The 27,482-nt window shown below is 38.5% G+C and overlaps 4 protein-coding genes across 9 annotated transcripts; 1 reads left to right on the top strand and 3 right to left on the bottom strand.

The window, feature by feature from the left end:
- Positions 1-977: 977 nt before the first annotated feature.
- spata4 (spermatogenesis associated 4) lies at positions 978-4,859 on the bottom strand. Of its 3 annotated transcripts, none has more exons than XM_066649834.1 (6): positions 4,410-4,859; positions 4,005-4,134; positions 3,404-3,522; positions 2,814-3,034; positions 2,140-2,244; positions 978-1,180 (listed from the first exon to the last, which is right to left on the bottom strand). In XM_066649834.1, the coding sequence occupies exons 1-6, from the start codon at positions 4,508-4,510 to the stop codon at positions 990-992; spliced, it is 867 nt and encodes a 288-aa protein (XP_066505931.1). In that variant the 5' UTR covers positions 4,511-4,859; the 3' UTR covers positions 978-989. The 3 variants fall into 3 exon arrangements, with proteins under 3 accessions (XP_066505931.1, XP_066505932.1, XP_066505930.1); XM_066649835.1 differs by having other exon boundaries at positions 978-1,140; positions 3,984-4,134; XM_066649833.1 differs by having other exon boundaries at positions 3,984-4,134.
- Positions 4,860-7,322: 2,463 nt separating this feature from the next.
- Positions 7,323-12,697, bottom strand: asb5a (ankyrin repeat and SOCS box containing 5a). Its single transcript, XM_066649626.1, has 7 exons — positions 12,505-12,697; positions 9,985-10,064; positions 9,413-9,520; positions 9,019-9,172; positions 8,712-8,846; positions 7,897-8,088; positions 7,323-7,450 (listed from the first exon to the last, which is right to left on the bottom strand). The coding sequence occupies exons 1-7, from the start codon at positions 12,695-12,697 to the stop codon at positions 7,323-7,325; spliced, it is 990 nt and encodes a 329-aa protein (XP_066505723.1).
- Positions 9,882-18,491, top strand: neil3 (nei-like DNA glycosylase 3). 2 transcript variants are annotated; one of them, XM_066649624.1, is made up of 10 exons: positions 9,882-10,084; positions 13,976-14,091; positions 14,486-14,620; positions 14,913-15,126; positions 15,651-15,725; positions 16,297-16,463; positions 16,694-16,860; positions 17,028-17,373; positions 17,677-17,836; positions 18,139-18,491. In XM_066649624.1, the coding sequence occupies exons 1-10, from the start codon at positions 10,079-10,081 to the stop codon at positions 18,304-18,306; spliced, it is 1,554 nt and encodes a 517-aa protein (XP_066505721.1). In that variant the 5' UTR covers positions 9,882-10,078; the 3' UTR covers positions 18,307-18,491. The 2 variants fall into 2 exon arrangements, with proteins under 2 accessions (XP_066505721.1, XP_066505720.1); XM_066649623.1 differs by lacking the exon at positions 9,882-10,084 and adding an exon at positions 13,629-13,728.
- Positions 18,492-18,499: 8 nt separating this feature from the next.
- On the bottom strand, positions 18,500-27,296 carry aga (aspartylglucosaminidase). Of its 3 annotated transcripts, XR_010795974.1 has the most exons (10): positions 27,042-27,296; positions 25,563-25,716; positions 25,023-25,135; positions 23,762-23,874; positions 22,640-22,754; positions 21,916-21,991; positions 20,163-20,270; positions 19,350-19,483; positions 18,911-19,067; positions 18,500-18,802 (listed from the first exon to the last, which is right to left on the bottom strand). XR_010795974.1 is itself a non-coding variant. In XM_066649625.1 (9 exons), exons 1-9 carry the CDS (start codon positions 27,256-27,258, stop codon positions 18,967-18,969), a joined length of 1,131 nt encoding a protein of 376 aa, XP_066505722.1. In that variant the 5' UTR covers positions 27,259-27,296; the 3' UTR covers positions 18,500-18,966. The 3 variants fall into 3 exon arrangements, 1 of the variants encoding a protein (XP_066505722.1); XM_066649625.1 differs by having other exon boundaries at positions 18,500-19,067; XR_010795975.1 differs by lacking the exons at positions 18,500-18,802; positions 18,911-19,067 and adding an exon at positions 20,532-20,773 and having other exon boundaries at positions 19,352-19,483.
- Between the last annotated feature and the right edge of the window lie 186 nt (positions 27,297-27,482).

Genomic DNA, 27,482 nt, shown 5'->3' on the forward strand with positions numbered 1-27,482 from the left:
CCTTTTCCTCCACCAGCATCAGGTAGTGACCTGGCCACTATCCTGCAAGAAGAATGGCTTAAAATCCCTCTGACTACTGTGCAGGACTTGTATATGTCATTTCCAAGGCGAATTGACGCTGTATTGGCCACAAACGAAGGCCCTACGCTATAATAATGAATTATTGTGGTCTAAAACCAGGTGTTTCAGTTTCATTGTCCAACCCCTTTATATATATATAAAATGAACCCAACGAGCCAAGCTTGCAATTAAACAGAAAACATCCTATTCAGGGCAAATCACACTTGATTAAAAAGAAGCACGAAAAAATAGAAAACTTTGTTTACTAATATATGATGACCAAACCTGCTATTGCTTTGTATAAGTTAGCAATTTTCCTTTTTGGCATTTCCATTTGTAAAGGCTCTGTCCCCATGGTGCAGCTGAAAACTCCCTCTGGCGGACATTATTAATATTCATGTGTTTTTTCCCCCTTCCTTTATATGTATAATTTCCTAAATATGTCTGAGCACATGACCTTTTACACTGCTTTGTCCTAAGACAGTCAGACTAATTTAGACAGCTAGGTTTTGTTATGTCATTAACCTTAGCTAATCTGAAACTAATATTCTGATGAAGACCCACCCAAAACATCTTTGACTTTTATCATCACGACTTAGTGGGCATCAAAATATTACAATTAACAAACATTATTATGTTTCAACTCTCCCCACCATCCTTACCTTCCATCAAGAAAACTCTCAGCTGGCGCTGACTTTCACTGACACTTAATTTCTAATGAATATGGGCTTTAAAAAATGGTTTGTGATTTAAATGCTAAGCTATGAAACGTCCATGGCGCATGGGCAACCAAGTTCATGGGCAAAAACTAAACACTCTTGCTGAAAAAAGTTTTTTTGAACCTTATTCAAAATATACAAATGGATGACTGGTTTTAAAAGCAGACCAAACACAATTATGGAATGTCTGTCTGTTTTTTTATTAATACTTCAGAAAATAATTGAGTGTATATTCAATGGAATATAAAAGCATTTGAAACAAATGTTCATGCTGCATTTAGAAATCTTCTTCAAGACATAAGGGCCGGTGTGTCCGCCTGCCAGTGTCTGGTCTCTCCAGAGTTCACTCCAAATACTAGATCTAGACAGAATCACAGAATATAATAGGGGTATTGTCCCACCTGAAATGATAAGTTATACATTTTAGCTAGCATTACTACAGGGTGGGCCATTTATATGGATACACCTTAATAAAATGTGAATGGTTGGTGATATTAACTTCCTGCAGCACCTGAAACTACAGATACTGGAAGCCTTTGCTAGCATTTCTTCTGCGGTGTTGCTATCAGTGTGTGAGGAGTGGGAGAAGAGGGTTGCATTGACAATCCAACACAATGGGCAGCACTTTGAACACATTTTATAAGTGGTCAGAAACTTGTGAATAACTCATGAAAGAATAAAGTTACGTTAAAACCAATTGCACACCATTGTTTTCCCCTGAAATTCCCAATAAGTTTGATGTGTCACATGACCCTCTTCTCATTGAAAAAACAAAAATTGGATCCAAAATGGCCGACTTCAAATTGGCCACCATGGTCACCACCCATCTTGAAAAGTTTCCCCCTCCCATATACTAATGTGACACAAACAGGAAGTTAATATCACCAACCATTCCCATTTTATTAAGGTGTATCCATATAAATGGCCCACACTGTATATAAAAACAGCAATTTTCACATTGCATTACAGAACATTTTATAGAGCTGATTTAGCGGTATAGCAGAGTGTAGAGGGAAAATACTATCTTTAAAACATCAAATTAATAATGTTAAACTTATAATTTAAATAGTGCATAGATTAAACTAGCCACCTCATTCATTGCTAGGTTCACATCTGTGGGATTACTGCAACCTAACCACAAGAAAACATGACTTTCTCTAGTTTATATCTGGTCTGAAACATTTTATGTATTTGAACAAAAACCTTTAATTCAATGGGGTAGGCCCAAATATTTAAATGATACTTCATTTGGAAACATACATCATGCCTTATACTAGGAAAAGCATGCCATGAAATTCATGTAATGAGTAAGCAATTTAAAAATCAGTGTTTATGTGCAGCTTTAGCACTGCAGACTTACTGCTGGCACTGCTGGTCTTGTTGTAGAGTTCTGTGTCATTCTGGACACTGGTGGGGGGCAGTCTAACAGCCTGCTCGCCCAGCGTGGGCTTCACACCAAAACGCTCTGTCAGAGAAGAGAAGGCACAATCATCAGTAATTAACCACCTCCATAAGAGAACAGGACAAATTAGGAAATTACCTTAATCCTGATATAAAAAGCAGAGACAATGCAGGACATAAGCTCCATTTTATTGTTTCTCTCCTCAAACACACCAACTTCAACTCAGGAGGCCAGGAAAACACTAAAATAGGTAGGAAAGTGGTACTTCAAGACTAGACTTTGGGCCGCTGGTGTAGAGCTGTATGGCAAGGTTTGAATATCCTAGTCTTGTTTTGATGGTTGTCTAACTGTCATAATCTACCACATTCACACCAGGAAAGATCATAGGTTTCAAATCAGATCTCTGGACGTGGGATTTCTTTCTCAATCATCATAACCAATTATCAAGAGGGAAGTACTTCTTGCAAGCGTGCAAACGTATGCTTTCTGCAGATGATGCATATTTATTGCAGCTTAAAAAAAATACAGACATTTGACCAGGGGCTATCAAAATGTTGTATATGCCTGCGCATTAATGTGTAAAGAGCATGAGGAATGTGTATGTATTCATGTTACGCTCGGTTCTCTCTCACTGGGATCAAGGTTCCTCTCCTCCTTCCTCCGCTCCACATGCCGGTGAATGATGGTCTGGACCTTCTGCTGGTTTGCCGTGATGTTGGGCTCAGCCATCTCTTCACTGAGCCGCAGATTGTTTTTGATGGCTTTGGAAGCCGTGGCTCGAGCCACTATTGGCAACTGGTCTTGGTAGCTCTGATCTGTGAAATCCAGCGCCCCCTCCTGTAAAGTTCTGATCCTGCAGGTGGAGAGGGAGTGGTGGAGAAGTTTAAACAAGTCAATGCAAATATATTATGGTTTATGTTCTAAAAATTACATAAGAAGAATAAAAAAAAGATTTTATATCAGAATTAATTTTGCAAGACATTAATTAATAATGTGTTAATTAGATAATTGGTTGAGGATTAGAAATGAAGACCAGTATGCACAACATGCATATTAGCAGTTTATTGGCCATATATATGGAGCGATTTTAAAATATTAATAGTAATGACATTGTGAAATATGATGCTTTCTTAGTGAGTCTTTAAGGAGAGAGAGAGTGTGTGTGTGTGTGTGTGTGTGTGTGTGTGTGTGTGTGTGTGTATGTATAAAAAGTCACACTCACCTCCTATTGGTCATCAGGGTGTATATCTCCTGCACTAAAGCCTCTGCTGCTGCAGGTTTGCAGTGAATTGTACCTTCTATAGCTTCCTTCTTAAGACTGAGGTGCTTTTTCGTTAAAACCTTTAATGAATGGTAGAAATACACTTCATGTGATTATGTCACAATCTTATACAGATGAAAAAACAAACCATTTTAAAATATATTCTTTATGTATGCTTAGCTTTTTTTGCAATAGGTTTGAAAATAAAACTTGCCAAGGGAAATCAGGAAAAAGAACATAAAAAACAATAAAAGAACACTGAGAGTAACCAAGATTCAAAAGCAGAATCCATTCTTTTCTGAGGCAAATGTCCCCAGAAGTGAGCCTAACCTCTCAGATCAACCAGTGAAGCCTAATAACTACTGCCACTAACTTGAATGGAATCAAATTGTATGTAAAGAGCACCTGTTACCATGAGAACAGGTTCTGAACATGAATAGGCAAGGAATTACTTGAGGATAGTGAGTCAGGAGTTTAATATGCAGAAGTGATTTGTGAAAAGTGTTTTTGTGCTTTAATATTTTGAGTGGATATGGTCAACTTTACACAGCTTGCAACTAACTCTCTCAATCTGAGACCAGTTGCCCTGCTTTGTGGCCAATGATGCCCCATTTCCATAGGAGTGCATAGGGAAATCTTCTGGATAGAATCTGGAAAAGATCTCTGCCACAAGATACCCATTGGAGAAGTCTCTGCAACAGGACAGAATCATTTGCAGATGTGAATCTACACGTTATTAACGAGTAAAATATACAGCAAAATATACATATAATATTCTTGCAATATTTTCTTATATTATAGCATAAAGTAAAACAAGTGTAACTTCAGTGTTAGCTATTTAAGTGACCCAGATTAACATGTATTACAGCCTTTAGGAGTTCTTGTGGCAGATTCGTTTATTAATACAGATCCTAATTGTATCGAAGTAAGTAGAGTGGAATAATGGTTATTTTTCTGCTTCACTCACCGGCGAATATTCTTCGGAGAAAAAGACAAATCAAGGCTTTGGAGCCACTTGAAGATTTCTCTGGGAAGGCCAGTTCTCTTAGGAGGCTGAGAATAAGCCATTACTAAACTAACACATAAAACACAATTCTAAACAGTCTGAATTCGTCTATCTAGCTATATTTAACACAGTATCTAGCTGTGTTAAACCTGCCCGAGTTAGCCCTCCATTGTTTACGGCGCCATGGAAACCAGGATAGAAAGAGAGCTGTGTATCGCTGCCCCCTGCTGGTCATTTACTTTATTTCAGTCCGGTGTTATAAATGCTTATAACACTAAAACATCTTTGTTTTTACATTCACTGTCCAGTTTAAACAGTTCCACTGACCATATAGATGCACCTTCTAAAGTTTTAAAATTACAGACTGTTTCCAGCTTCTCCTCTACATATATTGATACTCCCTTTTCTAGGGTGACCAGATCTGAGATGGTGAAAAAGAGGACACGTCTCCGGGGGGTGAGGGGGGGACTCTCGCGAGAACTTACATTAACGTTTCGGCATAGCCGCTCGAGATGAGGGTAGGTACATGACCTTTGCCTGACGTAAACAAGGACTACTGACGTGCAGACTGACCAATTAAATGTTTTACAGAGAAGGTTATCGACCAATAACGGTAGCTCTACAGTCAGAAGATTTTAGGCTACTTCACCACGCCCCCTTCTCACTCAAGCGAACCAAACGGAGTAGGGGAGGGCGGGACTAGTTTGTGAACGAAATGCTTCTCGAAATTCTATATAAACTCTAGAAAAACAAAATCCCGGACGTTTGTGAAATTACGCCCGGACATTTTTTTTTAAGTCTAAAAAAGAGGACATGTCAGGTTAAAAGAGGACGTCTGGTCACCCTACCTTTTCACACTGTTTTTCATAGGATTAAAAACAAAACAAAAAAAAAAAAAACAATCTGTAGCATTAGGCATTGTGTGCTTCGTTTAAATTGTGTAAGATATCCTGTTGTCTTTCATAAGTGGTCACAGAACGCAGTTGGCCTGACCATTCTCAGTCTATTCCTACCCTTCTCCAAAAGTTACATAGTGTAGTTTCAGTGCTGAGTCCAGTGCAGCAACAAGAAGTATTTTGAAGTAATTACATAGTGTGAGTATGAGTTCAGACACAGACGTTTATTCAACATTGCGTGGTCATAAAGAATTCCAATTCACTGAACACAATGGACATATCACATGATCATGACTTTCCTACATCATTGGATGTATACAATAATATATTTTCTTATAAAGGACAAATATCTTACATAACATAACATATATCAACCTAACATGCAAAGAGTTTTCAGGTTATTATTTCCAACTCCCTAAATATACTTACTGGCCACTTTATAAGAAACACTTATCATACAGGTACACTTTGTACATTTACAGTTATAGACTGTAGTCCATCTGTTGCTGTTCAGTTTATCAGACCTTTTACCCCATCCATCAATGGAAAAGTACCATCATAGGTCATCAAGACCACTGTTGGCCATATATTACACACCTTGTTGAAAAGTTGGGATGTTTTATCAAATGCAATTAAAATAAGAATCCCTGATTTGTTCAATCTCTTGGACTTTTATTTTACTGTCAAAAGTACAAAGGCAACATTTCCAATTTTTTCTACACTGACCAGCTTGATTGTAATTTTTAAATTGAAAGAAATTTGAAATTTGATGCCTGCAACATACTCCAAAGTCTTAGACTATTCAAGTTACACAAAACTGAATCATAAGCAGTGAATATAAAAGGTAATGAGCATCCACCAAAGGCTCAAATGTAAAATGTCATAACTCAACACATCGTATCAAACATTGTGTGAGAAAAGGGACTGCCAATATTTAGGCTTACACCATCTACTGTACATAACTTTGTGGAAGACTTCTTTCTGAAAGAAATCTCAGTCAATGTAGAGTAGGCCAGGAACTGCTACTAAATGTGTGTGCCCTCAGAGGGCACTGCATGGGAAGCCATTATGCTACTGCCATTAATATTGTCTCATTGGTTCAGGAATACAGCATCAAACAACCTAAGACTAGTTTATAATTACAATTTTCCGTGTCCATTTGTCAGTTAAATTTAACAAAATTTTAAACAATTTTACAAAAAAAAATCTCAACTCAGCTTAACAATATACAAAAACTCCTCTGCCGCCTTTTCAGTACTGGGATGTTCCACAACACAAATAATATCCCAAACAATGTGGTGGTCCTATGGTGCTATTTTCACTGGCTGATGGGGTAAACTGTACAACAATCATTAGACTAGAGTCTGTACCCTGAGAGCGAGGAGATGGCGGACCACCGTTGACCCACTGAGGGCAAAGTTGGAGGTCCACTTGTGTTTTGCACAGTGTTTTCTGGGCAGACCCCTGGTGATTAAACTGAATTTTAGACAAAATGCCACATTTTAGCACTTTTCCATTCACAGTCCAATTTATTTTCTTTCCTTCATTAGGTTCTTTTGTTATCCTTTATAAATAAGATTAGTAAATAAGTGTCAACGCTTTTATCATAATCATTTTATATCAGGCTTATACTCATTATTATATCTCTCATAGTTGTTGGTAATATTTGTATTAGTTTGTTTTCCAGAATAAAAGTCTCTGTGAATTAAAAATTAATTATATCCTGTACAGGACAGTAATCTGAGTGGTTCGATGGTGGACCAGCAGTGGTCAACAGTCAGTGGCGTGTCTGACTTTTAATGCCAGTGGACCGATATACTCGCTGTCTGGGTAATTATAAAATTACAAAGAGCATCTACATGGAAAGTGCTTCTAATAAAATGGCCAATACACTTGTACAAGGTAAGTGAGCATAATAATCAGAACACAGATATATATATATATATATATATATATATATATATATATATATATAAAGCTATCTGTACTGCAAAAATGTCTTTAGTGCATTAGGGAGGGGTAAGTGTGGAATGAGATGGAGTCCAGTGCGGCCTAGACACTCTCTGATTCGTTGACGGCAAATCTGACTGAGAGACCGGGGTGTAGCTGAAAAAAAGTAGAATATTGTTTCAGATGTATTAATGCATTGCTGAAAGCAATACAGATCATTTTAACATTTAGCTATATATCAGCTATAAAAGGCTTATTCCAGCAAGTATCATATCTAGGGTGACCAAGTCTGACGTGCAGACTGACCAATTAAATGTTTACAGAGGAGGTTATCGATCAATAACGGTAGCTCTACAGTCAGACCGTCCAATCAGAAGATTTTAGGCTACTTCACCACTCCCCCTTCTCACTCAAGCGAACCAATCGGAGTAGGGGAGGGCGGGACTAGTTTGTGAACGAAACGCTTCTCGAAATTCTATGTAAGCTCTAGAAAAACAAAATCCCGGACATTTTTTAAGTCTAAAAAAGAGGACATGTCCGGGTAAAAGAGGACGTCTGGTCACCCTATCATATCGTATTACATTTCAGCAAAAGTGCCTCACCTTCATAGATGAGTAAGAATCCCTCAGTAAGGCCTCCAGGAGGCGCCACTTCCGCTGGCCGCTTCAAACTCAAGTTTCGCGCATTAACATCTGCACCGAATTCCAGCAGGAGCTTCACGATTCCTACACTGTCCTTTTCAGCTGCAGCATGCAGAGGAGTCTCTATCAGCCTTCCGCGCTGAACGTTTGCTCCTGAAAACACATCAAATGGATCTAGGGTAGGTATATGTTTGTTATATTTGGGTTTATTTGCCACATTGTACATTCATTATTCTACTACACAGCAATTCACCAGTGTTAAATCAACACTATAGTGTTAAATTAACATTGTTAGTGTAATAATTTAACACGTTCAATGTTAAGTTAACACAAATACTGTTGATTTAGCACTGGAGTATTTGCTGTGTACTTTACAGTGTGCCTACTGTTTACACACAGTAACCTTTATATAAAGGCATTGCCTACAAAATAAGATTCACTGGGGAACTAACCCTAAGTGTAGGGCCACCATGACAAATGCTAAAATGTCATCTGGAGAGGTATAAAACCTCTGTCATTGATAAGTGGGTGGTGGAGGGAGGGGGAGTTTAAACATGATACTTGTGGTTCATTATTTTCCCACCTTCTGGTGCATGGAGACATAATCAAAAACAATCAGATGTCTTAAAAGTGAGCACAATTTTCATATTGATTGAGGACAGAATGTATGTCTTTTAAATAATGTGATATGGTGTATAATGCTTAGCGTAACCCTGGAAAAGAAACAAATAAAAATCTACATTTTTAGTTTCAGGCTGGAAGTAATGAGAATTTACCCCCGTCCAGCAACTTGCGAGCGCAGACAAACTCTCTGCATCTGCAGGCTGTGTAGAGCGGGGTTCCCATGTTTCGCATTTCATAATCCACATCTGCGCCCCAGGAAATGAGCATCTCTACACACTGACTGTGGCCTAGAGCGGGAACATATAGGTAAAATGCAGTTGTTGTTTTTTTTTTTTTACGAATTTACACAATTATCAACTCTTGACAAGCAATGGAAACGTATAAACTTTGTTGGCTATATTTTGGATAAGGGCTTAAAATGCAGATTTGATTTACTGTCAGTCTTTTAGCCTCCTATACCTCTGCTGGCAGCTTCATGGATGGGGGATGGTTGGCATGGTGCTAGGACCTGTGGTCTGGCTCCACTTTCCAGCAGCAGCTCCAAACACGTCACACTGCCAGACGAACAGGCATTATATAAAGGTGTCACACCGTCAATGGTCATCACGTTTACCTGAACCCACACACACATATATCCACAGAGCAGTCTGCTTATTGTATTTCTGACACTGTATGACACTAATGGAAATTTAGGCTTTGTACATGTCCTGACTGACAATTTGCATCAGTTTTGATATATAATCCTTTACTTATCAAGATTTCATAAGGACTGTAAAGTTGTGCAGTGTTATATTAATGCCAGGTTAAGTGGTGTTTCATCAAGGGTTACCAATCAGGCCCTGCATTGACTAACGTTGGCTCCAGCATCGATGAGTGCTGTGGCACAGGACACATGGTTCCCAAGGCAAGCTTCATGCAGAGGGCTTACATGGTCTATTGTTAGTGCGTTCACACTGTGACCCTGAGAGAGAGAGAGAGAGAGAGAGAGAGAGAGAGAGAGAGAGAGAGAGAGAGAGAGAGAGAGAGAGAGAGAGAGAGCTCAAATACGAAGGAGAAGAAAGGCATGTCTGCTTTTCCACACGGTGGCAGCAGTGAGCTTATTTTCAGACTGAAATGTTTGGAGACGCCTTCTACTGAAATATTAATTCAAAATAGACACTAACATAGGACTTGTAACCACACAGCAAAAATGTGAAGATATGTTGGGTATATTATTTTCATGTCTGCTTGATCTTTATTAGAGTTTCCTTGTCTGCAGTAGTATGAAATGCAGCTTTTATGTGAATAATGACTGTCAGTTTTATTCATTTCTTCATGATCAGGTTCTTAGTGGATTTGGAGCCTACCTGAAGAGAAAGAGTCTAAGACAGGGGCATAATTGGCAGTTTTGTTTGCCCAACTATTTTTCAGTGCACAGACACTTACTTGGGCAATGAGGATCTTTAGGGCCAAGAGTCGTCCTTGGCTTGCAGCATCATGAAGGGGGGAACGGTCAGCCCATGACCCTACAAACAACAAAATGGCTGTAAGCTTAAATTAATTTGATTAATATTCCAGTTTACACTGTGTATCAGCTGCATGGGCTGTGGGTGGACAGCAGTAACTGTTCATGATTTCCTTTAATAATTGTACTGCACTAACTTAAAGCTAGAATAAATATGATGGATGTTATATTTCTTCAAAACGCTGTATACGACATTTGATACACACCTGAGTCAATATCCAGAATAACTGCAGATGCATTCCAAACGTCATCATCATCATTGTGCTCCTCCTCCATTTTTTCTTTTTCAGTTATAGAAATGTGGGATGTACACAGTGCAGCAGGTCTAGCAATGCTTCAACCGAACACTCCTAAAACTAACCCCCTAATATTCTCTTTACATGACTTCACATGAGCGTAATACAAGGGTGGAACATATGGCCAAAATTCTGACATTAATTTCAAACAATTTGAAATCTATGTAATACACCAGCTACCCAGCTACATGCAAAAAAGGAGGAGAAAATCCAGTCAGCAAGTTGTTTACATACAGTCATACAGTTTACAAGTTTACTTTATAACAGACTAAGTCCTGCTACTAGCTGCTGTGCAGCAAAACGTGGGTAGAGGCAAGCTGGTGCACAAAAATGAATATAAGTGCTAACACTCCTAGAGTCCTTCACATAAGTCTCATGCAGTAGAGTGGTGTCTGTAAAGCATACATGTCTAATTATTTCCTGGAGGACAAATTGCCTTACTGTCTGCACCCAAAACCGCACACACCAACCTTGGCTGGTTAACCAACTCAGCAGGACTTCCACTTTGAAAAGAGAACGTGTTCTCTTTACATCATACTCTTGGGGCCATAAAAAAGGAAAGAAAAAACGAGTGGCTGAGTCTGTCTACTGCTTTTATCTGCACCGCTTTACTTAAGTTGACGAGAGCCAGGCTTCATCTGTCCCAGGAGTCAAACCCCCGTCTCTCCCTGATCTACAGCTCACTGAAGTCCTCCTTGTTTACCTCAGCTTGACTTATGCAGCTGTAACTAAAGGCGCCCAGGCTCAGTGTCTGCCCTGACCTCACAACAATCTGATTTCATTATGATTCACCTCAGTTTGACTACAAATTATCACAAAGCAATGTGATCATGATTTTCAGACGGATTCCATTGATTCTTTAGGAGCCAGTTCAATAAAATCACGATATCTGTAATTTCACAGATATTCAAGTGAAGTTGATATTGCTTTTGACACCAATTTAGTCAGAATTCAGTACCGTAAAGTTCTATTCAATGCAGATACTTCAGATTGTTTTGATCTGATTATGTCAGGATATATGTATAAGCAGGACAAACATTCACCACAGTGATATCTGATTACATTTGATGACAAACAAACACATAACGAAATAGCACTTACACTTTTCAGAATGTTATCTTGGCCAAAAAAAAAAAAAAAAACTCACACTAAAATTAATATTATAATTATCTGTATTAATAGCATTAAAAATTGATGCCATTAAATCAAGTGGATGCATTTTTACATCTCCACTCTGCCTGCCTCTCTGCTGATTTGCTAGTGAGCTAGTTTGTTGTGCTGGGGGATGTAGTGCGGAGTCAAATGGCATGGCCTAATTTCTATTAATATGCCACTCAATGTCAGTCAGTATTTAGGCTTGGCAGACTTCCTGAACAGGACTTGACAAAGGTCATGTGACTATGGCACCCTGTGGCAACTAATGTAACATGGGATGAACACAAACCAGGACAGTACATCATAGTCAACAGGACAGAAGTGTTTATACACTGGCCATCAAACCTACACCACATTATTTCAGTTCCATCAACTGGAGTGTGCAGAAGTTTGGTCACCTCTGGTCAAATTACATATTTGGTATATACTTTTATATTATTGCATGCTTTATACTTACATGTTTTAGCATGTTAAAGAATATATCTTATACTATAAAGTTTCATATATTTCAGATCATTTCATATTAAATTTCAAGTATTTTGGCACTTGCCAAGGGGCTATTGTAAATAATAATGTTTTCAAAATGGCCTGCCTGGTTAAATTAAAGGTTAAATAAAATATATTATTCTAATATATATATATATATAATAGTAAACACATTAAGTGTTCTAAAACAAACATTCTAGAAAATGTCATAAGAAGGTAGTTCTCTGCAAGAGATGTGTTTACTTATTTGCACTTATAGATTCAGCAAAATATATGTTTGACCAGGGATGTCCAAACTTGCCTATAGCTGTTTTTGAGTGCCAGTGCTTGCATCAGTACTGATACAATATAGGCACCGGTGCAATACTAGAAGGTCAGGGTCCTTCTTTTCTGAGCCCTTGTTTTATTTTCCTCATAGATGTAACCATTGACCTATGTACAATCTTTGGCTGTAGCCCGTACTGAAGGGTCAGAGCCTTCAGTGATATAACCTGATTTTCTTACCGTGCCCTTGGCCATAAAACTCGGCCGATATCCGGGCCGCTTCCCTGCGGTTTCCTTTGATGATATAGAAGTGTGTGAGCAGGTTGAGAGTGATCCTGATGAAGAGTTTGCAGCAGAACAGTGCAAGGATGGTGAAGTAAACGTTGGACAGCTGAGCCGCAAAGGGCCTGTATTGCTCTGTGCTCTCCGACATGGCTGAGTGTGAGGAACACTTGAAATATTTTGGTGCGCTGTGTATGTGGGTGTGTGGGTGTGTGTGTCTGGGGTGGGTTCTGCTGTGGGCTGGAAACTGAGCCTAACCACCAGCACTCGCATACTCCCATGTGAGTACCCACTCACAGCAACCTCATTATATATATATATATATATATATATATATATATATATATATATATATATATATATATATATATATATATATATATATATATATATAATGATCTAATTAATGTCATGATTATGTAGTGTAAAACAAAACATAATTTTTCCGCCTTCATTTTTTCAAGCAAAGAAAAACTTGAGTATTTATTTATGGAAATATCAGACAGCATTTTATTCAGAAGTAGCAGCTGGCTTGTGTTATATGGCTTTGCTAAGTTCACACTGTGTTCCTTTTGAACCTTGTTGACATGTTTTTGTGGTGTTACTAATACACTATGTCTGAATTCTTTTGCTTTGAAACTGCAGTTTTCAAAAGACACGCTTAAACGGGCAAAACAGGCTACATTTCTAACATCATATACCTAAGGAACAAATCGTATTAACTTGCATTGCATGTCTTTTGAGCTGGAGGCAATTAACAGATCCATGTACTGAATGTGTAGAGTCACATATGCCACCAGACAAACCATGAGCACTTTTTGTTTTCCACAGAATCCAAAGTGTCAAAACCAAAACTATAAATATAACAAATGACATAGTACTTCACCAAAAAAAAAAGTATTTGTTATCTGTCATAAATCCCTATAGCTATCTTTCTAAAATGTATTGCTCTTTTTTTGTCTAGAAGCCAAGGTTGTATAACGTATGTAGTGTACTATCTAGGGAGCAGTAAATATTTAAGACACAGCCTGTACTGTTTTAATTTTAGCTCGGTTTGCGCATGCGCGCTAGACAGACGCAGTGATGGTGGAAGGACCCGGATGCACCCTGAACGGAGAGAGAATCCGCGCGAAAATCCAAAAAGGACAAAAAGTGCTAAAAATACATAGCTCCTCGACAACAGTGAGGTTTTAAGGTTTTTTTAATGAAAGTCTAGACACAGCTATAAGCTCCGTACTGCAGTCGTCAGGAAAATAGCTTCATTTTGCAACAAATATTTAACGTATAGCGACACATTAACGTAATATTAAATGATCTTAATTCTCATAACATTAACGTGACAGTGAAAATGTATAATAGCCTCATAAAGCTCATGTTTCGTACTTGATCTTACTTGGCCGTTGTGTTTATTTATGTTTGACGTATACAGAGAAATGACTCCGCTGGAGCTGGAGGTTCTTTCCAGTGTTTCACTGGCTGCTCTTACACAGGAGTGCAGACACTCGGCAAAGAGCTCTTCATCTACTTCGGTCTCAGAGCTCTGAGGCAAGTCTCTATTCTGCTCCCATGTAAAACTGCATATTTGTGAGTAAAGAAACACTCACAAATGCTCCAAATTTGTGTGGGATTATTATATATATAACCTTAAAGAAAGCATATGTAACCTAAACCGAATATAATTTGTACTCTGTTGTAATATTGGATCAATAATAATAAAGAGCAGTCTGTCGCACTATGACAGCTCTACTGTGAGGGAGAAAGAGCTGTTGTTTTAAACATGTATATTAACAAGTTGACCTCATAATTCAGCAACTGCTTTTTTTTTTTAGGACTTAAAATTTTTTTGTTTTCTTCTAAAGATAATGCAATGTTTTTAGAATGTATGTTTATAAATAAGCAAGGTATTAGAAGAATTGTGTATTTAATTTTTCTGATATAGGGTGCACTTTGGCATGAATGGGTCGATGCGTATAAACCATACTGAGCGACGGGACAGCAAGGGAAACATGCCAACTCTCTTCATCCAGCTCACCAAGGACACAGTCTGCTTCTTTGACTCCACTGTGGAAATCCGGTAGGAATTTCTTTATTTTACAATAATGTCCTGAATAAATCAGACATCAGTGGCTCTTAAAATTTTTGTATGAAGTAGATAATTGTCACATTTTCATATGCTTTACATATACTGGACCATTTTAGTTTATATTGTAAAGACTAAAACTCAACATTAATATAAAGTAACATGCCCCTTTCCATTTTGGCAAAATGAAAGCAGATCCAAAAGCTGTCTGACATTCTATGAAAAGCTAATATAGTTTAAATTGGGTACAGATTTTTGTGTGTGTGTGTGTGTGTGTTTTCTTCAGATTGTCAGAGGATTGTGACGAGAAGTGTCGTGAGATGGCAAGTTTGGATATTTGTTCTGCGAGTTTCAGCATGTCTCGTGCAGTGGATGTGGTGTGTGCACAGCATGGCAGGATGGTGTGTGATGTTCTGCTGGATCAGGCCGTCCTGCCCGGTGTCGGAAACATAATAAAAAATGAAGCACTCTTCAACAGTGGCATCAACCCTGCTGTCAAGGTGAGGGGGAAAAAAAAACAATCATGAGCATAGGGAGGCCAATATATAGTGAGATATTGTTACCGTATGCTGTTGTAAACATGTTATTTGCATTATCAATACTTAGAACACTGATTTATTGCCTATTCATTATAGAGAAATCATAGTGTCATATATAATGTGAATAGTGTAATATAAGTATGTGAAATATTATAAATTGAGTTGATAATATTTGATTCCAGGTAGGCTCTGGACCAACTGAACTAAATAAGGGTTACAGATAATGAATGAATGAATGAATATTTGATGATTTTTGTCTGTTCCAATTTTATCAAAAATTTAGAAAAAATAAATGAGTCATGCGCATTGCCTTAGATAATATAGTTATGTGATACTCAAAGAAATAATGGCAAGCATCTATAGTCTCCTCCTTTATCTTAAATGTTTTTTGCCGTTTTTTGGTATATAAATAATCAAAAACAATCAGGCCCCCTTCAGCTCATTTTTATACCCATGGCTGTGTAAATTCTGTTTTCCTTTCCTAGGTGAACCAGCTGAGCAGTGAACAGGTTAAGCATCTAATAAAAATGACACGAGACTTCACTCTACTCTTTTATCAGGTACATCTGTCTCCTGCATTAAGAGCTGTGGGACTATAATACAGAACTGCTGGTATTGCATGAAATAAACAGTTTAGTGTTTTCCTGGATTTAAAACAGCAAATTCAACTTATTAAACAAATAGCGAAAAGTTTTACTGGCACCAATTCTCTCTTAACCTGAATCTAATCATCTGCCAAGACATGTTTGGAATCTGAACAGTTTCAGTGCAAAATTAAAGAAATAAATTTCTGTGACAGGTTTTTCCTTTTGGGAATAATGCCAAACCTTTCCTATTTAAATTCTTTGTTGTGACACCATCAGCACTCAAGTCTTTCAAGTGAATAGAGTTTGGACCTAAAGGGTTTCACTATGTTCTTTTAACAGTAGTTTGGAAAATAGTACTCATTAGGCAAAGCCTACTCTTCCATACCCAGGAAGACACTTTAAATGTTGGAATGCTAAATATGGAAGATATACCCATAAGCCTGGCAACACCCAAGGACTTTTATATTTTATTTAAGATTGCTTAATGGAAATTACAAGCATATGTTCAGCATGTGTGACATCTTAATTTCTCTGAATCTGTCAGTGTCGTAAGACTGGTTCCGCACTGAATCGGCACTGTAAGGTGTATAAGAGGTCCAGCTGTGTTCAGTGCAGCGGAACAGTTACTGTCTGTCGCTTAGGAAACGACAACAGGATGACGTACTTTTGCCAGCACTGTCAGACTGAAGATATGACTGAGCTTGATGTCAGGTACAATAATCTTTTCAGTTAAAACACAACCACATGCCTGTAGAGCTTAAGGAACTTGTTGAAATCCCAATTAGGGGTAAAACAGTGTGCCTCTGGTTCCGAGTTCAAAATGCAATTCAATATCTCATTAAAAAGAATCAAAGATTTAAACCTTTTATTTACTTTTATGCCATATACACAGTTCTAAAGAAACGATCTGGTAATGATCTGTCCATGTAATTTTGTAACAGTAAGCTCCGTAGTCTCAGTATTATGATGGGATGGACACAGAAAGATGAAGGCAGCAGTGAGCACATTGCTAAGAGGGAGGAAGAGGAGTGGACGTGTAACCTTTGCACTTTGATTAACCAACCAGTCAGCAAATCTTGTGAAGCTTGTCTGAGTCCTCGGCCTGTTGGTGAGTTTATAAACATCTTACACAATTAAATTTGAACTCTGCACATGGGGTTGACTTGCTCAGTACCTGGAATTGAGTAATCACCCATGTTTACTGTAGCACACATATACACTTGTAGAATTGGGCTTTTATTCTTTAACTGAATCACAGATTTGTGAATCTCTTAGTTTCTAGAGATTTGGCAGAGCAGTCACCTTTCCCCAGGGCTCTGATCCGCTACCCCTGCAACAGCTTCTCCAGTCCTCAGCCTCAGCTGAAACTGAACCGCAGAGCAGCATTCGGAAACACCACTCTGGTCCTCACCGATCTCAGCACAAACCCAGCTGCAGCTCAGAGGAGTCCTCTTCCAGATAAACAGCTGGAACTCCAGCACAGCAGGAGCAGTGCTGGGATTGGGACAGAGCCCACACAAAACACATCTGATTATCCCAGCCAGCCCAGCAAGAGAAGAAAAACAGAAGTTGGACATTTTCATGGAGGGGTCTTGCAGCACAATACCCTGAACATTAAAAGGTAGGAATATGACTTAGATATTCAGTGATCAGTATGCACAATATCTCTATCAGTTAATTTTCTGCCCCTGCTACTGTGTACAAGTCCTATGTTTTAGTTTCCCATGATAGTTTCCCTTATATAAAGTAGAATAGTGAAAAATGTAGCAATAAGCATTTTCTTCAGGTGCTAATTTGCTTTACATTGCTGTGTCACAGAAATGTAGAAAACCTGATGAAAATCCTCTTTAACAATACATCTTACAAAAGTTTTAGTTTTGTATTCTGCCATAAATTTCTCCACTATTTACATCTTATCCTGCAGTGGCTCCCATGGCCACACAGCATCCACATCCTCAACTCCCTGCTGCACCACCCACCGCCAGCCCAGCATCTTAAGGGTGGTCAGTAAAGTGGGAGAGAACAAAGGGAGGCAGTTCTACACCTGCTCCTTACCCAGGGGATCTCAGTGCAACTTCTTTGAGGTAAAGATAAATAACATGCACATTAATGTTTTATATAATAGTAGTTATTTGCTGTTTAATAGGGTATAATTATTAAACTGGTTTGTGTAATAAATACAAAGTATTAATTCAATAAAAAGAGAATATCTTTTAAAAATGTTAATTCTGTGTTGTGAACAATTTAGAAGAACACAGATTTGGCTCCTAATTTTTCTCAAAGCAGCTCAAGGCATTTCAGTTTATTGGACTCATTGCCTGTATTTAACATTTTTACTACATTTAATGGAAGACAAAAAACATGTATTTTATACTTTTCTTTGCAGTGGGCAGACCTGCACTTCCCTTTATGTCACCATGGCAAACGCACCCTTATGAGAACCGTTTTGAAACTGGGACCAAACAATGGCCGAAACTTTTGTGTGTGTCCGTTAAAGCAAGGTCAGCAATGTGACTTCTTCCAGTGGGTGGAAAATGGCCCAAGCAGATGTTAAATCAGTCAGCACTTTAAATCATGCACTTCCTAAATACTGATTGTTGTTGTTCTTTTTAAATGTCCTTATAGCATACAAGTGGAGGTTCCTTAGTTACAATTGATTGTCAAATAAAAACAATATGTCCAGAAGTCTGGAAAAATATTAATTTATTCAAACATGGAATTTAATAGTAGGCGGCATGGTGGAGCAGCAGGTAGTGTCGCAGTCACACAGCTCCAGGGGCCTGGAGGTTGTGGGTTCGATTCCCGCTCCAGGTGACTGTCTGTGAGGAGTTGGTGTGTTCTCCGTGTGGGTTTCCTCCGGGTGCTCCAGTTTCCTCCCACAGTCCAAAAAACACACATTGGTAGGCGGATTGGCGACTCAAGTGTCCGTAGGTGTGAATGTGTGTGTGTGTGTCTGTGTTGCCCTGTGAGGGACTGGTGCCCCCTCCAGGGTGTATTTCCGCCTTGCGCCCAATGATTCCAGATAGGCTCTGGACCCCCGCGACCCTGAACTAGATAAGCGGTTACAGATAATGAATGAATGAATGGAATTGAATAGAAGTTATTAACTAAAAAATTATTCCACGGTAACAAATACAGTACTGTAATTTTATAATTACTTTTCTGTCCAATGACATTCTTTGATTATTAGTCACCAAAAAAAATTTGTCTGGGACTAGATGCAATCCACCTTTTGCAGGACAGGTTTGTTGGTCTTCGGATTGGACACCATAAACGGGAACTCGCTGAAACCAGGGAGCTTGTTACAAGCAGCACCTTTTAAAATGGAGATAATACAAAAATTACTTTCATTCTTTTACAATTTACCATCAATTTTAGTTAAAATGGCCTTATCAAAAACTATTGCTCGGTGTAGGTAAATGCCATTCAGTGATTTCAGTAGTAGAACAGTGAGCTATGAACAAAATTACAGGTGCTCCTGGTCCAGTAATATATTATTTTCTTCCTAAGAAAGAATATGTGCACATTCTACAAACTCCTGCATGTCTTAATGTACAAGTATAGTTTAATGGTACATATTCGGGGAAGAAACCTCACCATATGCCCCAGTTGCGTTGGCACAAACAAGTGCTCCAAAGAAGTCTGGGTAATGCTTTTTAATTCTGATGATGGCTATCTTGCAAGCAGAGGAGGGGTCCTCTCCTGCCCGCATCTTCTCTACAGCCAAATAACTGCAAAGAATTAAACAGGGTTTAGAAATATAAACACACTTTGTGTCTAAACGTAGACATCCGCTCATTCAGAAAATCTTCTGACATAAAGGGTTTTAATAAAGAGTCTCTCCTTTTCAGCTAACAGCCTCTACTGTTTAGGCAGGGTTAACACTAAAAACATTGTAAAGACATTGCTCTGAGTGTTTAAAATATAAATATATCATTGAGAAGACTAACAACGTTGGTTGACTTTGATAGTTGTGACAGGCCTAACTGTCACATATAATAGTTTTATATAATAGTAGTTATTTGCTGTTTAATAGGGTATAATTATTAAACTGGTTTGTGTAATAAATACAAAGTATTAATTCAATAAAAAGAGAATATCTTTTAAAAATGTTAATTCTGTGTTGTGAACAATTTAGAAGAACACAGATTTGGCTCCTAATTTTTCTCAAAGCAGCTCAAGGCAAGAGTCTCTCCTTTTTAGCTAACAGCCTCTACTGTTTAGGCAGGGTTAACACTAAAAACATTGTAAAGACATTGCTCTGAGTGTTTAAAATATAAATATATCATTGAGAAGACTAACAACGTTGGTTGACTTTGATAGTTGTGACAGGCCTAACTGCAGTCAGTGAACCTGATAGTAAATTAATTCAAAGTTCTTGGTTTAGATTGGCATTAATTCAGTGGATACCTGGGAAGGAAACGCAGCATGATGTCTCCTTGGCCTGTAGCAACCGCGCCACCTACGGAGCTATCTGCATAGGCCCCTGCACCAGCCACTGGTGAATCCCCCACACGCCTAGGGACAAACACACATATCAGAGCAGCCCTGACTGCCCCAGTACCACAATAGAAAGCTATGAACACAGGTTTCCTTTTATAAGTTTTAAGCAAATTTTCTACACGTCTGTATCTTGTTTGAAGTACCCTTGCATTTCAAAAGCCTTCTGTAATTTGATATGAAATTATTTTTCATTTGTAGCTTACACTAACAAAGGCAAAAATGCTATCGAAACTCATACATCCGGGCAGCATGGTGGTGCAGCAGGTATTGTCGCACCTGGAGGTTGTGGGTTTGAGTCCCTCTCTGGGTGACTGTCTGTGAGGAGTTTGGTGTTTCCTCCGGGTGCTCCGGTTTCCTCCCACAGTCCAAAAACACGTTGGTAGGTGGATTGGCGACTCAAAAGTGTCCGTAGGTGTGAGTGTGTGTTGCCCTGTGAAGGACTAGCTCCCCCTCCAGGGTGTATTCCCGCCTTGCGCTCAATGATTCCAGGTAGGCTGTGGACCCACCACGACTCTGAACTGGATAAGGGTTACAGATAATGAATGAACTCATACATCCTCAATTGTGTTATAAATACAGCTGGACCCAATTTATTACAATTTTAATTTTATGAAAAATTATCGGCATGCATTTCATAGAACAGCATGTAATTATATATAATTTATCTGACATGTTTTGACATTAAAGTATGGAATTTAAAAGTAAATTGAATTATTGCTGGACCACCTACCGGTCCAGCCTAGATTAGGCATTTTCGCTTACTGACTGACTGACTGTTGAAACATGCATGCATGTGTAGGAACTGTTCATCTTTCACATTCCAGTTCATGAACTAAATTTTGACCAGTAGGCACGTTTTCACCGACATAAACTGGTTCGTGAACCAGAAAAATTCTTTCCCAACTGGAACCAAAAAACAGCAAGTCCTTCAGCGCGAACCGTGGTTGAAAAATAGGAAATAAGCCAGGAACACGCTCTGTTTCTGGGGCTGTTTGGCACGACACCATGTGTGTTAGCCAGAGTCTTGGCTCAGCGTTGGTTATTTCACAAGTTCAGCAGGACAGCTCAGAACTCTACAACATTTAGACACGTATTATATCTCACAGAGAGTGTGTGTGTGTCTTTGCCTGAAATATTGTAAAGGGAGACATTTTGTGGTGTGTTTCTAAATCTCCATATAGCTGCGCACAGCCTCCTTAAACCTCACATGCTTTCATTTTTTACATAGAATAAATAAGTAATAATTCTTAAAATCAACAAATATTCTTGGTTTTCTTTGTTCTTTGGTGGTAGATCATCTAGTATTTATTTTTAAATAAAATCAACAAGAAATTCACTGATGTCAGTGTTATATTTTATGAACAAAACTTTGTGCTCCTTTTTCCATTTCTGCATTTATTTCCTGCCCTCCATATTTTCTGTACAACACAATCACATAATAAAACCACATGTAAACAAAGACATTGATATGAAGCACCGAAGCTTCTCCAGACCTTCCAATGAAAAGGGTATGTGTTTTGGGTTTTCCTGTTTTTGAAATACCAGAAACACCTCTGTGACAATAGCTATACAGCTAATGGCAGTCCGGCAAAACTAGGTTTGTTTAGACATAGCACTTTGTACATATCAAATTGTGTTCTTTTATGCTGGTATTACTCACCCAGGCACTTTATGGGTAGCTCCATTTGTTGAAGTCGCAGCAACCACCTGACCATTACTTCCAACCACAATCATACCTAAATATGAAAAGAATTAGCCATTTGTTTTGTAAAATCCCTTCTCCATCCTGTTTTTGTCTTGCCCTCACACAAACCATAATCATTTTAAGGCATGCACAATGACATTGGAATCATGTTTACAGCGGATTTGCTTTAACAAAATAGATGCACAAATGTTTTGCTTGAATATTTTAAATCGACATTTGAAAATTCGTTAATCGTATTCTACAAGAAAAACAATATTTTAGGTACATTTTAAGTCAAAATACGTTAACGTTACTAATATATATATATATATCCCTAGAGAAATACATGTAGTACTTTTCTGTAACGCATAGAAATTGAGAAAGATATTTTCCTCAATTCTATAGTTTAAAATGTTATGTTAGCATCTGTATCTGCAGTAAAAATATATACAAGAAAACCTGCATATTGGCAATTCCCATCTGTATATAGCCTTAATAATTAATTAATTACCTACAAAGCACAAAGAGTGCAGGAAGAGCTTCTGAAGCTCCGAATTTCAGACTGCAGAAAATCTACCGATGAACTGTTTTCCATCCTCTTCTACTTCAGTAATGGATCTTTGCTATTACCATATCACTGTAAATGCTGTACTGAGAACAAATAAAATCTGGGTGGGGTAGCCATGTGCTGGTTCATTACCAATGGTGTCATGTGATCGGAGGTCAAATGGTTTAGGTTTTCGACGTGGGCCTGGGTACGGTCTGTTTTTGGGTTTATATGGTCCACATGACTTAGCAGCATCTGGAAAAACATTCTGAAAACATGAAAGGACAATCAAATCTCAGCTCCTGATTTAATTTTCATAATTTACTTTCCTCATGCAACTTTGATATCAGTATGGAAAAAGGTACATGACATCCCGCTACTTTAAAATCGTCAGATTGAACTGAAAATTACTGCTCAGTATTGTCAGGCGTCTTGCGTTGTTTTCTTATTTGCTTATCCACTTTAAGATTCTTAAAGCCAAGAAGAGACTGTGATTTGATTAACTTGGCCAACTACCCAGACAGTTTAATCTTCTTGGGTGTGAACAACAGAAAATAAATAAAAAACACATTTATCATTTTCCCGTCCCATCTCCACGCAGCTTTGATAGCGCCAACTCTAACAGCATGTTGGGATCAACCATTGTATTTCTCGTGAAGCTGGTGATGAATTATTCATTGTAGCTATGGTTCATTGTGCATATTTTCTTATGGCTGAGATTAAATTGATACCCTTCCAAAACTTCTCAACATAGTCCACACCGAGAATTTTAATGAGCCTGACACATACGTCTAATAGTTTTGGCTCTGGCAAAGAGCCCAGGGGAGAATGCGCTAAAGTATCTTGTGATAATCAGAACATCAAAAAGGAGGGCAAAATGAGTTTGTTACATCAGTTTCATGTAATCTCTGAGCCCCAACTCAGTGAATATATAGAAGAAATATTTAAACCTCCGGAGACACGATGTCAAAGATATTTTCACTGAATAGTAAGAGGAGTCTAATCCGTATATGACCTCAGTTTACACTTTTATACACTACAAAAGATATTAGTCCGTTAACAAATAAATGTATGCTTTAATACAGAGCAATAGGAAAATTACTTCATAAACAACATAAAAAGACTAATTATATGCCAATAGAAGTGGAAGGTATCAGTCCAGAAACAACTTAAATTAGGAGCTATAACAAACATGCTTAAATGTTCCTGTTCATCAGATTTATTAAAAAAATGATAAGGAAAAATGTACAGAAATATCAGGATATAGGAAGTGACCTTTCTAAAGTTGGGCTGACACTTCTGACTCAGCCACTGTGAGAAAATGTCCCTCGATTTGTTAGTGGACAAGTCTTCACATTTGAAGCCCATGTCTTCAGCAAACTTAGAAGCTGCAGAGGATATAGAAAAGGCAGAATATTCTAAAATAAAAAGCATGTAACAAAATGAAATCACCCAACCTATATACACACACACACACACACACATACTCTGATTACAACATGTTGTGCATCTATAACATTTCCCCTAGCTCAGATATGTTTTTGTGTTATGAATATCTTTACAGTATTTGAATTATCTGTACAGTAATTGGACCTTTGTGTTTTTTTTACACTCCCTCTGATTTTACTCATATGATGCATGCATTGACAGTAACCACAGTATACGGTAAATGTGAGATGCTTGAAAGACATAGAAGAGCACAATTTGCACTGACATCCTTAACCACAACTGCATGTGAGGGCATCAAACACATCATGACCCTTGCTGTTTAAAACAGATCAATAGACAAATCTCTTTCGGCATCTACTCTCAGAACTTAGCTCGGTACTAAAATCTCAGTACTTCAAGCATTTTGGGGCAAGCTGTGAAGTGAACTGTTCAAATTGCCCACAGAAGGGTGGTGCTTTTATATAATTCCATGCCCTATCTTTCTGACTGACACACACTTATGTGAGTTCAGAGGAGGTTACACAGCTCAGTGGGCCGGACAGAAATGAGTCCATCTCTTCCCCATGGGCAGTAAACTGCTACACTGCACTATAAATGAGGACTGAATCGACATCCCAAGTAGATCCTCTGATGCTTGAGGTGGCTGAACTTAAATCAAAACCAAATATAGAGGGATGAAAATGCCACAGACCAGACCGGAATAATGTTTAAACGGGGGTAATTAAAGATAAGTAAATAAGGAGTTTGGGAGAGAATGTGAATGGGTGCTACAAAGTAATTTTTAGTCAACTTAAGTGTAAGTCTACCCTTTAGATTTTTAAAATGGAGTAACGTGTAGTGAATACTTCACTGACAATTAATTTTACCAATTTAAGCTCATCTATAAAGCTGGTCTATATTGTACCTGCTAATGCCAGTTGCCTCAGAATTATTTATGTACACTCGTACATCATGGTCAAGTTTTTGGCCATACAGGAAATATCATCAGAAGAAAAGTTGGTAAAATTTTTGCAACAGAGCACAACGTTCAGCCCTTACACAAGCTGTTCTACACACACTGGATTAGGGAAAAGGGAGCAAACCTTACCTGACTCGCCAACTAAGAAGGTGTGGTCAGTGTAGTCCATCACAGCCCGGGCCACACCCACTGCATTTTTCACTCGCCGCAGGTTTGCTACTGCACCGACCTCCATTGTGTCACTGAGCAACCAAGAACCAGCGTGAGTCTTTTAATAAAGTGACCCATTTCTGCATGAGCATACATGGACACATGGTACCGTCACACTCTGATGCTGCAGAGTGGAAATGTCAGCAGCGAAATTTCAGCAGATGACAACAGAACTACACCTGTTTAATGAAGTTTAATTATTCCAGTACAATATCAAAATCATTAAATACAATGTGTGAAAAGTTACAATTGCACTTTGCCTTGACCTCTCATTAAACAAGGTTCATCCTGTCTGCTATTGTTCTGTTTACAGAGCAGCTAAAGTTTTATCAGATCACTGCTTTGCATGCTGATATACTCCTTTGAAATCAAATTCATATTCTTTGCCGATACACAGAATTGGGAATAAGCCTGGAATATAATCGATCAATGAACTAAATCAGAGTGTGTCAGAGTTACCCATTCATGATCATAGCATCCAGTGTGGTTTCTCCACTTTCATCTGGACTCCCCCCAAACCCGACGGTCCCATCACACTGATCCTGCTCACAGCGGGTACATCCGGCCTCGGCTGCATCCAGTGGGGATGAACCGGCCTGGAGCGCACTCCATGCTGCAGAAAAACAAAAACACACACCATGAAGTGGCGTGGGGTAAATAAACAGATGTATCAACATTAATTAATCCAAATTATCCAATTATTTATCCAAACTAAACTGGCTGTTTCAAGTCCAATCCAGATAGACGCTGAATTTACTAAGAAGTGCCTTTGCAGTTCTATAAGTATTTCACAAGCATTTAGTCAGATCAAGTAAACCCAAATTGGAGCACCGACCAGTAGGAATGTACTTTGGCCACAGTTGTGTAAGAAGCTAAATCCCTGTTCAAGGAAACTGTACTTAATCCAGATAAATGGGGAATGAAGCATACACCTATCATTAAGATCATCTTGTCTCAAAATGTATTTCCCATTTAATCATCTCCACTTACAGAGCAGTATTATTAGGATGATGGTGGTTCTACAAGGGTTCTTTATTAAAGGAAATGGTTCTATATAGCAACCTAAACACTTAAATCTTTGCATGATTAAAGGGGGTGGCACGATGGCGCAGTGTCACAGTCACAAAGCTCCAGGGACCTGGAGTTTAAGGGTTCGATTCCCGCTCCGGGTGACTGTCTGTGAAGAGTTGGTGTGTTCTCCCCCTGTATCCTCCAGGTGCTCCGGTTTACTCTCACAGTCCAAAAACACACCTTGGTAGGTGGATTGGCGACTCAAAAGTGTCCGTGTGTGTGAGAGTGTATTTATGAGTGTCTGCGTTGCTCTGTGAAGGACTGGCGCCCCCTTCAGGGTGTATTCCCGCCTTGCGCCCAATGATTCCAGGTAGGCTCTGGACCCACCGTGACCCTGAACTGGATAAGCGCTTACAGATAATGAATGAATGATTAAAGGGTTATTGATGGAGTGTGTGCTATAGATGGTTCTATATCTATGTAGAATCTTTAAGGGTTCTATACGGCACTAAACTCTAAAACGGTTCCTCTATTATAAAAGCTTGACATCGTAACATCGTAACAGTAGAGAAACCGTTTTAGAGTTTAGTGCCGTATAGAACCCTTCTCTAAAGAGAACCATCACACACACATTCTCCATCAATCTGAAGAACCCCTTTACAATGCAAAGAACCCTTTAATCATGCCAAAAGTCCTTCGAGTGTTCTGGGTTCTATATAGAACCATTTCCTTCATGCAGAGCTATCATTTTTAAGTGTGTAGGGCTAATACAATGCAAAATGAATGTTGAAACATGGGGTCATTTTGTATTATGGTATCTCTCATGGGTAACTACGACTACTGACTCGTTATTATTTCTGTACTGCTCCGGTTGTTTCAGTGAAGTTAGTTTTGATTGGTCGCATTATTTCAAGTTATTTCTCTCACCTGCAGCAGTGGCGTTCTCAAAGTGCCAGGTGTTGATGACGAGAGGTAGAAGAGCTCCACACACCGACATTTGTAAACAGAAGAAAAATAAGATAATTCGGATCATTGCACCTGGACTCTTTCTCAAACTGGAGATTCCGTAGCTTTCCTGAGCCTCTCTGAACACAACCTGTGTGTTAATGTGCTCATACTGGTCGGAGCTGAGCGAAATATTCATTTATTCATTGAAAGTTTTGCTTAATCTCTCCTTCCGCGTTTAGTCACATGACTCCGAGGTGGTTTTGTTGTATAAAGGCGGTCGATAGGAGGCGCTAAAACGCACCCTCACGGTAATATACAGCGCTAACGTGTTATAATAATAATAATATATATATATATATATATATATATATATATATATATATATATATATATATATATATATATATATATATATATATA

Source organism: Hoplias malabaricus, chromosome 17 (assembly GCF_029633855.1).
Source record: "Hoplias malabaricus isolate fHopMal1 chromosome 17, fHopMal1.hap1, whole genome shotgun sequence".
Lineage (NCBI taxonomy): Eukaryota > Metazoa > Chordata > Actinopteri > Characiformes > Erythrinidae > Hoplias > Hoplias malabaricus.